The following is a 14,011-nucleotide window of genomic DNA, read 5'->3' on the forward strand; positions in this document are numbered from 1 at the left end:
GGTAAATGATGACAGATGTTTCATTTTGGGGTAACTATCAGTTTAATACAGGCGTGACAATAAGTATCGTTTAAAAGCATTACACACATATGTATGAAATCTGATCAAATCAAGCTCGCTGTAATTTACTCATAAAGAGGATTTTATTCCTAAACTGCTGACATCACTGTGTCTTCTGGATGAGCGTTCTGAGTCCTTCTTCTGTTTTCTGAAGATAAAAGTCAATAAAAGTGATGAAGTTCTGCTGTTTGTTTTCTGGATTGTTTCAGGTGATGTGAATGATGATGATGATGATGATGATGATGAAAACTCACGCGCTCTTCCTGCACAGATGATCTGAAGAAGAATGACAGTAGGAGCAGCAAACACTGACACCTCAACAATCACTAGAATCACTAGAAGACACAAGAACACCATTAAATCCATCAAACTCTCAAACACATGAGAAACAAACACAAGATGAGTTCAGTGAGAGTTTCACTCATGTACTTATGTAACAGGACACATGGATCACAATCAACACTTCATACCTCTTATTATTATTGATGTTGTAGTTGATGCTGTAAAAAACATAGTTTAGTTAGATGAGTCATAATGTGACACACACACACACACACACAAACACACACACACAAACGACGATAATGTACCTTGTTGTTGTGTAGTTTCTGGTGTGTTAAGAGTTGAGAATCTCTCAGGGTTTGTGGTGGTCACTAGAATCTTGTTTGAATCTGTAGAAGATGATGAATGTTCAGAGACATCATACTGTAGAACATCACAATCATATTTCATGTTTATGTCATTTCTTCATCATCAGTACAGAGTTTAATGACTGAAGTCACTTTGAGTTCAGGACACTCCTGTCAGAGTGATGTCTTACCTGTAAATCTGACAGTATATGTGACTGAGGTCTTGATGTCATTCTTGTGTTTGAGCACACATCTCAACTCTGTGTTGTCGTCTTCATTCACGAGTGTTGTAGTCAGAGAGATGAGACAGAGTTTATCTGATCTAATCTGATATCTGGAGTCTGTCTGTAGATCAACATCAGTCTGATTCATCCACAACAGCTGGTATCCATAATAACTGAACTCATAATCACAGTCATATGTAAACAGACTGACAGGAGAAGTGAGAGATGTGTTTGCTCTTATCTCAGTCTGTGATGATGATGATGAAGACACTGAAACACAAATCACACAACACACTCAGTACTCATGAGTTTCAGTGAAAACACAAGAGATAAAGAGAACTGTGATCTGAAGTTAAACATGTGTTCATATAAATGAAGAGAAACACTGACCATGAAGAACATGTAGATTAACACGTGAATCAGGTTCATAGATGTCCATTCACATATTGTCTGCATGTGTAAACTCCATCATGTTGTGTTGTTTTATAGATGTTGAGAGAGCAGTCAGATGTCAGACTCAGTCTCTCAGATCTCTCTGTGTTATTCTTATTTATTCCTCCAGTAAACACTACTTCAGATGATGTTGTATAATTACTGTAGATCCATGTAGTTGAGGAGCATTGATGAAGAGCATCATTACAGGACAGAGACACACTTTCACCAGAACTGATGAACACATGAGTCACTTCTGCTTCACTCACACCTGAAACAGCAGATGACATCATTCATATTAATACATCACAATATATTCAAACAGTTTAATATTTATCTCTTATTATAAAACAGTCAGTTCTGGTCCTTGATTCTGATTGGCTGAGCGGAGATCTAAGCCGTTATAAAATACCTCAATTTATAACAGCTGACTGCACAACATAACCTTTATATCATTTTATTTACTTTATTTTATGAATCCTTGCTAAGCATATGGAAGAACCCCGTGAAGCAGTGGCTTACAGTGTATTTTACTCAACTTTGTGTCGTGCCACAACGCCCTTAGCTGTAACCCACTGCTTCTTGTGGCTTATTGCTTTAATGACAGATAGATTTTGATTATTTTTACATCATATAAATCAGAAGATTTGACAGTAAATCATGTGATCTAGTTCCTCTATCATCGCTCTTGACATCAGACTTTTGAATGTGAGAATAAGACACATGAACTCTATGATATATGTGACATGAGATGAAACTGAACATGTTTGTCAGAATGTCAGTGAGAGTAATGAAATGAAATCTGATGAAATAAATGTGTTGTATAGTTTACCTGTGAATAGTGAAGAGAGAAGGATCAGTCCCAGCAGACATATATCACTCTTCTCAGTCATGTTGTGTTTCTCTTACTGAGTCTCTTCTCATCATCTACTTATAGTTCTTCATGAGAACATTTGTAACTCTTCCTGTGTTTCTCATTTCCTCTTTTCTCATCGACTGAGTCATGACACAATAACGGCCTACAATTCTGTACTTTAGTAATATTTGTAAAATACTTCTGTTGTCTTAAAATAATTGGACACAGGGATCAGTTATGACTTTTGTTGTCAGAGACTTTAACAGGGTTAACTTGAAAAAGGTTTTCTCCAACTTCATTCAACCAAGCAGAGATGATCACTTCTCCATTCTTCTTCTGTCTGCATGCAAACAAATGCAGAACATGAGTGAGGTCATCTCACACTTCTTCAAAACCACAGATCCACAGATTACCCATGATGCAGCAGACACAGACATTAATGAACACACTAACTCTGTCACAGATTATATCAATATGTCCACTGATAATATCATCAGAAAAAATCCTTGGATGTTGAATGAATGAAGAACGGTTTACACTTAATCACAGACCACATGGGGAAACATAATTATGAAAACCCTGTGACATGGGTCATTCTTGAGCCAGGGGCGATTCTAGGATTTTTTCAACTGGGGGGCACATGAGGGGCCACAATTAATATAGAGGGGCCATTCTTATGTTGTGTATTTATGTAGAACTGTAGATATCCAAATCATTTCAAGTTCAGTAAGCTTTAAAATCAGCAATAAACAGTGATACCCTATTATCTTTTGATAGCAGTTATTCACTGCTCTAAATCAAAACAATAAAATACAATTTATATTAACTTATCACTTTACAAAAGTGAAAGAAAAACTGTAATAAATAAAATAATCCAATGTCTGGGAAGAAGCATTAGGAAATGGGAATCAATTATCAGAGGCACTTTCTATGGGGGTAAAATTGTTGCATATTACCAAATAAATAAATTAAGATTCACAAACAAATGTAAAGAGATTCACAAAAGTATATCAAATTCACAAATAAATAGATTAAGCGATTTACAAATGCACAGAAAGCAATTCACAAATAAATGCCAGGCAGAGTTGTGTTTGTAAAATAATAAAACATTTGTAAAAAAAAATGTTATTTGCAAATCTCATTTTATTTATTTGTGAGTTTATATTTTTTTGGGAAACTCTTTACATTTATTTGTGGATCTTAATCTATTTATTTGTGAATTTGATATACTTTTGTGAATCTCTTTACATTTGTTTTTGAATCTTAATCTATTTATTTGGTAATATGCAACAATTCTACCCCCAAACTTTCTGTTTCAAAGGCACATGAGACACACAGTTAGCAACAGTTCCTTAATGCAATTATGTATTGGCTATTTTACATGTAAAATAAAAAAGACATACCATCAGGTCCAGTAAGAGCAGTATCAGAAGTAAGTGGAAGCTCAGATTACACTTCTGAAGGTGGGTGACAAGTATCCATCTCTTTCACATCACTTTCACTCTCATCTGTTTCATCCCTAGAGACAGCTATAACACAAAGGCATATTAGTAAAATACAAGGATTTTAACTACATAACTGTATGCATTCATACAATAACAATCAGGAGTGCATTTTTTTCTGTATGATACTGAAATTACCAATATACTAAAGTACCAATATATCAATATAGGGACTTCTGTTATATAAATAAATGCGTAGCCCTGAATACAGCCTACCAAAGTCATGTCACTGTTAGTGATGGGAAGTTCGGATCATTTTATTGACTCGGACCTTTGAGTCTCGTTCATCAAAATGAACGAATCTTTTTTCGAGTCATATCGTTCCTTTCGTTCATTTAAGCAAAGTATAATTAAAATGTTACATGTCACTTTTCTTAACAAATCTACTACTTATTCAAACGTTATTTAATATCACATAACAACAAATACAAAACTATAATGCTACAATAAACAGAAAAGATGAATTACTTGTATACATGGGTATTTAGTCTATGAGTAGCTCACCTCACCTCTTATCTTGATTAATTTGTCATTTCACTGTCTTTTTCAATAGACAAACACTAGGACTAGGCTATTCACCCGTTTGTTAGGAAGGTTGTAAATTAGCTAATTTCTCTGTCCAAAACTGTCACGTCACATTACAAAAGACCGAACGACTCGAACCCGAAGACTCGGGAGGTGAACAAATCAATTCTCTTTCCGGCTCTGATTGCATTTGTTAAACGTCGGAGCGTGTTGCGCAATGCGCATGCGCGACTGAACGAATCACTTTCCAAGACGACCCGTTCTTCCCGAGTCACATTTAAGATTCGTTCGAATCGTTCACGAACGACCCATCACTAGTCACTGTCCACTTTCTAGCTTGTCTACTAACCTGGGTGTACAGGGCTGTTCTGATTTATGCTCAAATCTTCCTGAACCAAGAGGTCTCCTGTTGAGCAGGCAGGCTCTGAACTCACTGTGTGTAACGTTAAACCATCACGCGGACTCTCCCTCACTGGCTGGCACTTTCTTTGCAGAAAAATACTGAATATCTCCCTGCCTTTTCGTCCTGTTACACTGCCTGAGATAACAGAGGTAAAAAGGAGGAAATTACTATTTGTTTAAATGCTATGGTTTTATTGGCGGATGACAAAAACTTTACCTTTTATCACAACCAGCCCAGCTGGAAAATTATAAACTAAAAACAGGTAAAATGTTTAAACCCCCAAAAAACAAGTCATTATCAAGGCATGCGGTTCGAGACTTTAGAATATTCGTTCTCAAGACTCGAAGTCAATGTCATGTAACTTAATTTTCTTTATTTAGAGTGTAGTAACGTAACTCAAGACCTCCACCTCTGAAAGTTAACGTAACGTTAGCTTTTAAAGTGTTGAGCGTTAGCCTAGATAAACATCATACGATTTGTTCCGGCACCTCGCTTGCAATATCACTTGCTTATCGGCTGGGAAAAAAATCATAACGCAGGAAAACCCTGTTACATTCAGCCTCAGGAGCATAGTAACGTTAAATGTAATTATTAGCATTATGTTGGTCTGCTCTCAGAGAATACATCGAGCCTGGTCGTCCTAACACTGAAAGACGGTAACGTTACCAAACTCTAGCACTGCAACAACTCGCTAATCGAAAGAAAATAAACTGTATAAAATAGATCAACTTACCGTGTGTTTTTTTCCGTTGGAAAACAGTTTGCTATTCTTGGTCCTCGTTGAGAAGCATCGCGACGCGGAATCATAAATTATTCTACTACAAGCTGAAAGATTATGATTTGAATTTTTGAGTGACAGACAAGTAGAAGGGTGGGGGCACACTGGGGGGCCAATCAGTTTTCAGGAGGGGCCAGTGCCCCCATGGCCCCTCCCCTGTCTACGCCACTGTCTTGAGCTGAACACATTCAATGCACGGTTTGAGGATAGAAACAGCACCTAGGGCAGGTGTGACCAACTCTGTTCCTGGAGAACTTCCGTCCTTCTGAATCTGTGAGGCTTTTTCAACAAACTGCATGGTTTAATAGAAGCTTTTGACACAGTGCTCTACTTCGCTATCTGGTGGTCAATAAAAATCCTACAGCGACTGTCTCACTCAGATGTGTTGTTATTATAAGCTTTATTTGTGTATTTAATATATAATTTAATAATATATAGCATTAGAAATATTGCAGCTTGTGTGTTTGCAGGGAATTTGCACAATACAATTATAATGAAGACTATTTTTTTTTAATTTTTACTTGCTGTAAACATTTGTCGTTTCACTTTCTAAGTATTATATTTAATAAACCAATAAATTATGCCTGTGTTTTATTCATTGCACCCTTTTTGTGTGTTCCTCACTCACTGGTGCTCTGTTGTTTGAGTGTTATTGCTCAGAGCGTTTAGATGTTTGGAGTGACGAAGCATTGAAGATGTATAATTAGAATAAGACAAAGTTTGTTTGCATATCTCACGTGACACTTTATTAGTGTGTGAGACTGTTCCCACACTTGAGAACGGGGTCTCTTGTGCATTCTCATTTTAAAGATCAAACACACTTCTAACCACACGTGTAAGCGGCAGAGAACCGAGGACGCCGTTTATTAGCAGGAAACCAGTTTGTGATGAGGAAACACTTTTATACTTTTTGGGAACAGTGTTACACTTACTTACACATACTGCAATTTATTTTTTGACAACATGTCATTGTTTTCAGTAGTGGCCTAAATATAGCAATACATTACGTAAAATTGACATTACAAATGGTTGTAACATTTTTGATTTAAAAACAAATATAAACATTGTTAATGAATAAGAATATAAGTTATTTGTGATGAAACATTATCTGTTATTTGATTATTTATTTATTGAGTACATGTTTGTCATTTTCCAGTTTTCCCTCTAATTTTCTGGTTTATTTTGTGACTGGACGGCAGTTTGTCTACACAAACATCTTTGTGTTTAATGTGTTAGATGTATGATGACAGACAGTTGCTAGTCTTCCTTTGAATTTCCACTTTTAGAATTTAATCTTCTTTGTACTGCAAGTTTGCAGTAAACAGCGGCCTCTGCTGTTCAAAACATATATTGCGATTCATATACAACCAGCTTGTCTCCTCACATTTAATAATCGATTTTCAACCGGCTCGCAGTGAATCGATCTATCTCTGCTCCAAAGTACAAAGTATAATTTCCGAAATTACGATTTTAATCATTTAATTTGAACAAAATAAGTACGTACTACAGTTACTGGAGACTACAACAGTAATCAATTTGTTAATTATCAGTTGTTTTGAATGTTTAATGAAAATATTGTATGCATTTACCTCAAAGTATGTTGTAATATCAAGAGGATTAATAAGAATTATGATTTTTGCAATAATGTTGCAGCCCTATGGGTATTTAAATATAGCAAGCTATTCATTCATGAAACTACTGAAATTAAATGCATATGTTTTCCCTACATTTATATTAAAAAACGTCTTCAGATACCAGTCGGGTTCCGGATTTAAAGTTTTTACAGGTGGTTTCACAGATGAAACATGTGATGATCATGTGTCATGATCTACATGAAATAAACAATAGATAATGCAAGAAACAACAGAATATAAATACTTTAACAAGACTCTTTGAGAATTTTCAGTGATATAAGAAATGCGCCACAGCGACCGAGAAAAAATATAAATGTTGTCGATTTGCCATCTACTGGCTCATTAGGCAAAGTGTTTGCTCATCAGTTTTAGAACACAAGTTTGTAATTTAACATGTTTACTATGTATTGTGTTCATGGCTCTTAAAAATTATTACAAAAATGTTACTGATCTTGCAGGACAATACTGTAAAGGTCTGCTCATAGCATGCTTTTGTCTTTGACAGACGCAGCTTGGACAGGTACTTTCATTTTATGTTTTGTATGATAACTTATTAAACATATCTCGCTAGTTAAACACAAACAGTTTATTTTATTTGATTTATGAATTTCAGTCTCTTTCCCTCTTCACTCTGAAAGTGAGGATTCAAGTTGAGGTGTTGCTTGTTTCTTCTTTTTGTTGTTCATAATGTTTGTATTCAGTTATTTCAGTTCCAAATGTATGCCGTATATCAGCTGTATTAGTTCTTTCTGTTATCAAATGATCATCCTAATTTTCATAGTTTTCTATTTATATTAACCTGATTTTATTATCTTATTAGCCTACCTGAATAAATACAGTTTATTTATAAAGGAGATGTTCGATCATATTGTATTATACATTCACTCATTGTTATTGTGTTCAAAATATTGATCAATTGCTTAATCAAATTAATAAAACATTTATGTTTCTTTACCAATGACTTCTCAATGTTCTTATCAGTCCCAAAAGAATTGTTATATCTTGAATATTTACGACACTTCACAGTGAAACCATAAAAGACTTAGACATAGCACCACAGTGACAAACACGAAGTCTACATTCAAGGCACAGCCAAAAGGATGCTTCACAGGTTTGGGTGAATAAAGGTCCAAAACGCACCACATAAGATGTGAAAATAACGTTATTTAACGTTTAAAAAAAAACACATAATGTGGCTCAATGCAGCAACAAACTGAGAACATAAAACTTTTCTGTTATCATGTTTATGTTTGATATCAGTGTTTAACAAATGTATTTAGTTTTAGTTTATGTAATTTGGGTTTTTGGGTTGTTGTTTTGGTACGTTAAGTGATCCTTGTAATTTTGGGAAACGCTTAGTGCCAGATTTTTAACTTTATCTGTCAATATGCTACATATTGTATTTTAATGTCATCCACCAGTGTTTTAGGGCACTTTTTTAAAAGTATTGATTTAGACACCTATAGGCACCGGCACCATTGAAAAGTATCGATTTGGCACCGGTATCGAAAAAGAAAAACGATACCCAACACTAAGCATAACAAACACAATTTCACAAAATGAGCTGTAAAGAGAGGCTGCAATCATATGAACCGCTGTCTTTATGTGAAGGTGATGTTAAATTCCACGACACATCTGAATCCGCCATGATAATTACGCAATGAATGAACAAACGCTTCCATCCATCCATTGTAACAAGAAAAGTGACATCTAGTGGATAGAAGTACCATTAACATTTAAGTGAATTAATGTTCACTGCTTGCGGAAATATGAAATAAATAAAATAGATATCGAATCCACCGCATTTAAGAAAACAATTAATAAATATTAAAAAAAAATGCCTAGGCCTACTTGTAATGTTCATATAACCAAAGAGCTTGACCAAAACATACATTACTTTTTTATTTGAATTGAATTTGAATTGTTTGTTTGTGTTGCCTAAATATTTTTTAAACATATGTTGGATAGCTGGGATATAAAGATGGATTATCTTGAAACCTTCCACATATGATATACACACTGCATTATAATATGTTTATTAAATCTTTGGTCCAATTATTACATGTGACCACAACTAAATGATTAAATTCACTTCACAATAAAATAGTTGTATACTTAAAAAGGAAAAGTACACTTGTAAGACACAGTCAGGTATTTATAAGTTCCATAACAAGGATCCCTGAAAGCTGCATTATCCGCAACGATGAAACAACTCGCCTTTCCATCACATCTGTGTCAATAAATACAAAGAACAGCAAAAACATTACAATTGTTTAAGTCACTTTCATATCTCATATCTCTTCAGAGACATTTACTGCTCTTACCTAACGGCCACCACACTTAGAGACGTACTCTGAGTGCAGCAAACATTTGAGAGCTGGTAAGAAGGTCTTCCAGTAGAGCAGGTCTGTCTGTCTGTACGCCCATAATTGGCTGAAAGGACTTTTATAGTTCCCTGGTCTGTTGATAAAATGAAACATTACCCACAAGTGTGTTTTATGATTTCTTAATGTGTTATTTGGTCTTGAAATTATTATACAACATGCAAATGCATTGTTTAAATGAAACCTAGAGAACTCACAACAGTTGAGGAAGGCAGTTTGTGATTCACAGGTAACTACAACCTTTGGTACACCTAAAGATGGAGACGAGAAGCAAATGAGAAGTTATGTTACAGTGTTACATTAACTGCGCCTCTAGTTTCTCTGTAAAACTTTAATTCATTCAATATTGTTCTCCGACTATTTTGTCACAAGCCATTTTATTTGTATGAGCAGAGCCCTGCTCGACTTTCACCTCTTCCACGGACACACACAGGCAGGATTGACGGTCATCAAAGGCAGTGGAGGAAACATCTATGTTGCCTTGAAAAATCCATCAGATAAAGGTATTGCGGGAGACAGGAAGTGGAGCAGCTTTGGATTCAGAAGCACCCTGATGCCTTCTGACCTTGTAATGCAGCTTTCGAAGGAAGCATTTTACTGCTTTTGGACAGAGCCTATCTCTCAGCACAGAGCAATTAGCTCAAAGACCCTAACACTGTTTAGCAACCAGATGGTTTACTTACTAACCAGCTATACATCCTAGCCTAGCAACGCCCTGTTACCAGCCAAAATAAACACCCTACAATTACCTAGCTACCAGCTTAGAGAGCCTCACAATGCCTAGCGACCACATGGAAAGCCCTAGTAACCATTTCAACACCCTAGAAATCAGCATATAGAGCCTAGAGTTAAGCAATGCCTAGCAACCACATGGAGCACCATGGTAACCACTACAACACCCTAGCAACACCTATGCACAAGCCAGACTACTTTACTAACAAGCAGGCACACCTTGGCAGCATCTACTAATTGCATGATAGACTCTAACAAAACCTAGCAACTAAAGGGAACACCTCAACTACACATGCCTAATTCTTATTTCCATCCCAATAAACCCTGTTAACATCATGCTAACTTGTGCTAACTTAAATTGATAGCATTTCAGTATTGTTACTGGACGAAGGCTGATTTTGTCTGTATGTGTCTGTGCTTTTGAGGGGATTGTTTTTATGTTTGTAATACTGTGTGTCTGTAAATCTTTCAGAAATATATCATTGTCACAGGATTGATGACTGTGTGAAGTCTGGATGAGATCAGTGACTTCAGCTGTTAGATGATGCTTCTCTTCATCAAGAATACCCAACATCACGCAGTTACACAGGTGATTTTGTGAGGTCTAGGGATCATTTAGGTGCAAAACTCACGTGTTTGTGGTGGTGGAGGTGCAACACACTTGTAAGACACAGTCAAGTATTTATAAGTTCCATAACAAGGATCCCTGAAAGCTGCATTCTCCGCAACAATGGAACAACTCGTCTTTCCATCACATCTGTGTCAATAAATACAAAGAACAGCAAAAACATAATAATTGATTACGTCACTTTCATATCTCATATCTCTTCAGAGACATTTACTGCTCTTACCTAACGGCCACCACACTTAGAGACGTACTCTGAGTGCAGCAAACATTTGAGAGCTGGTAAGAAGGTCTTCCAGTAGAGCAGGTCTGTCTGTCTGTACGCCCATAATTGGCTGAAAGGACTTTTATAGTTCCCTGGTCTGTTGAAAAATGTAACATTATCCACAAGTGTGTTTTATGTTTTCTTAATGTGTTATATGCAGGGATGCACATAAGTATTGCGCAGGTGTGCGACCAAAATTGAAAATGCGCTCTGTAAATAAGTTTAGACCTCTCATTTGTGTAGTGACATGGTTGAAACCTTTTAATGCACAATCACTGTTTCAGACCAACTAAATGTGATACTGGATAAGATTTCCGTTTGAACTGAATGCTGCTAAAACTACTGATATCTGGTTTGTTCAGGGTGTACATGATGCAAAACAGAGTTTTAGGAGTAGTTTTAGTAGTTTTAGTAGTATTTCCATTTGGTTATATGGTCTTAAAATCATTGTACAACATGCAAATGCATTGTTTAAAGGAAACACAGAGAACTCACAACAGTTGAGGAAGGCAGTTTGGGATTCACAGGTAACTACACTCCTTGATGGTGCACCTAAAGATGGAGACAAGTAGCATATTAGGAGTAGTGATGTTACAGTGTTACATTAACTGCACCTCTAATTTCTCTGTTAAAAAATAATCAAAGCAACAAGTTGGCACAAGCCAGACTACCAAACAGACAGGTGAGCCCTGAACACAAAATCACAACCACGATCGGGTCGTAACACAATAGGTTGCACATGACCTCATGTCACTGAGCAAAGTGCCTTCGGATGGCAAGCAGAGATATTCTACATAGTAATTTACTATTACAAACTCATAATGCATGTGTTTTGCATTTATGTTTGATCAGATCCATCAAATCATAAAACCACAAGGCAGTGGATTTGGGCAAATGGTTTTAGGCAAGCAGTGATTTTAGGCAAATGATGTGTTCATGTCATGTACCTCATATTACTTAGAAAATCCTTGAAGGAGGTTCAACTCTAATCTGCTGAGCAACAGCCAAGAAACCTTAAGATTGACAGAGGAGTGGACTAAAATGTCTCGTGACACCTGGTGACCAACTGACCAAATGTTTTACATCTGTGCTTGCCAACAAGGGTTTCTCCACAAGTACAAAGTTACAGTATGTTTTGCTTGGGCATCAAATACTTATTTCAGTAACTAAAATGCAAATCAATGTATAACCTCTCTTCATACATGTGACCCCTGATTCTTCTATCAGTTAAATTAAACCTGCCATAAAATTATTGACACTTCATTTCTTTGTAAGCAGCCAAACTTACAAAATCAGCAGCGAATTTCACTCAATGTATCTCTGTCTCTTAACTGTTTATTATTGTTGTATTCAGATCATGTTTTGTTAAGTAAAGGTTGGCTGTCACTCACCATTGTAGTGGATTAATCTCAGACCAATGCATTCAGATATTGAACAGAGAGCTATAAGAGAGAGTTTGAGTCTTTATCAAAACACACAAAATAAATGTTCATGACATTATAAAAGCAGAAACACAAACTCACCAATGACAAGAAGACTGAAATATAGAGTCTGAGCCATTTCTGAGGAAGAAACATCTTGTAAATCTCAAATGATAAATTCAATTGTCGTTTTTACTACTATACCTCCCCTTCGCACGCTGACATCAGTTAAACTTTAAGAAAACGACGGTTACAGTCAAAACTGTTACAGACAATTTTATTTGTTTTTTTAAGTATATTTATGTTATGGTTTATGCTTTTGCTTTATATTTAATATTAATAAAAAATGACATTGAAAAAGTTTTTTTCAATTAAAAGTAACCTGATATTTATTACAGACAAATATGTTTTTCTAAGCTTTTTATCCCATGCAAGGTTCTAATCTTTTCCCAAAAATGTTACCTTGTTTAATTTAATAGACGTATTATACACACAATAATTTCATTCAGAATACATTTGTTTAGTTGGGTCAACACAACAAACCAAATTAAATTAATTTACTTTCATATGTACAACTTCATATTATTTGTCAAAGAAAAATCAAATAGCATTCAGCTTAACTTTTTAAATGCTCAAAGTTATTATGAAGGAACTACACATGCCACTAAACCTTAGCTATATCATACTCGAGAGCAGCAAACGTGTTGTTCAACTTCAAAAGCTTTCAATCGTTGTATAACATCTGTTAAAATCGTTTGTATTTTAATTTACATTAAATAATGATCTGTTAATCATAAGGTTGTGTTTAAGAAGTTTATTGGTAAACATTCACAAACACATTAACTTATGTTTCTAGCTATTTGAATATATGGTAACTAATAATTTGTTAACAGTAATGTTAATGATTTATTAATGAACGTTATCATAAAGTGTTCCCTTAAGTTATAATGAGTCTGTTCAGCGCGTAAGAAACGAATCTGCTCCTCAGTACAATAATAACCAATAAAAACTAAATAACAGAATTGTTTCCTTGTTTTCATCTTGATTAAATAAATGTAACTTGCAGCATAAAATAACACTGATAAAACAACACTTTATTTTTACATTTACCCTCATTTTTCAAGGGTCTTGTAGAGCACAACACAAATTATTGGATCAATATGGGGAAAACTTATAATATTGGCTTTTACGAACAGTTTTTAATTTTTTGTGCAAAGTTTTTCCAGTGTGATACATGTTAGCTAATTTTAATTTAGACACCATTAAAATGAAATCATATCAAAATAATCATTTTAATAGGAATGAGAATGTAAATTGTTCTTACTTTTCAGCTGTTGTGTGTTGTGTGTTCCTCTCCTGAATCTGCTGCTGTATGTCTTGCGGTTTTTATGCCTTTGAGCACATCCCATCATTTGTACCTCTCATTAAAAAAAATCATGTTTTCATATTTGATTTCCTTGTTATTTGTGTATTTTTCTACCCACTGCTATTTCACTGTTACAACAAACAGAACTCAAATTTCAGGAAATGATGTGTGCATT

At 35.3% G+C, this 14,011-nt stretch overlaps 1 protein-coding gene and 1 long non-coding RNA gene across 2 annotated transcripts; both read right to left on the reverse strand.

The window, feature by feature from the left end:
• Positions 1 to 2,195: 2,195 nt before the first annotated feature.
• Positions 2,196 to 5,353, reverse strand: LOC130420820 (uncharacterized). Its single transcript, XR_008906693.1, has 4 exons — positions 4,848 to 5,353; positions 4,578 to 4,766; positions 3,605 to 3,730; positions 2,196 to 2,541 (listed from the first exon to the last, which is right to left on the reverse strand). It is a non-coding gene; the product is annotated as an uncharacterized LOC130420820 (long non-coding RNA).
• A 216-nt stretch (positions 5,354 to 5,569) lies between these two features.
• LOC130420468 (L-rhamnose-binding lectin CSL2-like) lies at positions 5,570 to 13,800 on the reverse strand. Its single transcript, XM_056747752.1, has 10 exons — positions 13,795 to 13,800; positions 12,573 to 12,611; positions 12,441 to 12,491; positions 11,545 to 11,601; positions 11,011 to 11,146; positions 10,792 to 10,916; positions 9,625 to 9,678; positions 9,368 to 9,503; positions 9,261 to 9,273; positions 5,570 to 5,701 (listed from the first exon to the last, which is right to left on the reverse strand). The coding sequence occupies exons 2-10, from the start codon at positions 12,607 to 12,609 to the stop codon at positions 5,570 to 5,572; spliced, it is 741 nt and encodes a 246-aa protein (XP_056603730.1). The 5' UTR covers positions 12,610 to 12,611; positions 13,795 to 13,800.
• Positions 13,801 to 14,011: the final 211 nt, after the last annotated feature.

Source organism: Triplophysa dalaica, chromosome 5 (assembly GCF_015846415.1).
Source record: "Triplophysa dalaica isolate WHDGS20190420 chromosome 5, ASM1584641v1, whole genome shotgun sequence".
Lineage (NCBI taxonomy): Eukaryota > Metazoa > Chordata > Actinopteri > Cypriniformes > Nemacheilidae > Triplophysa > Triplophysa dalaica.

Bases quoted from the DNA above. Each gene is read 5' to 3' on its own strand.
- LOC130420468 (XM_056747752.1), bottom strand. From the start codon at position 12,609: ATGGCTCAGACTCTATATTTCAGTCTTCTTGTCATTG. The intron at 12,492-12,572 runs GTGAGTTTGTGT...TCTCTCTTATAG, and splicing joins TTTCAGTCTTCTTGTCATTG to CTCTCTGTTCAATATCTGAA. The intron at 9,504-9,624 runs GTGAGTTCTCTA...TTTTATCAACAG, and splicing joins AACTGCCTTCCTCAACTGTT to ACCAGGGAACTATAAAAGTC.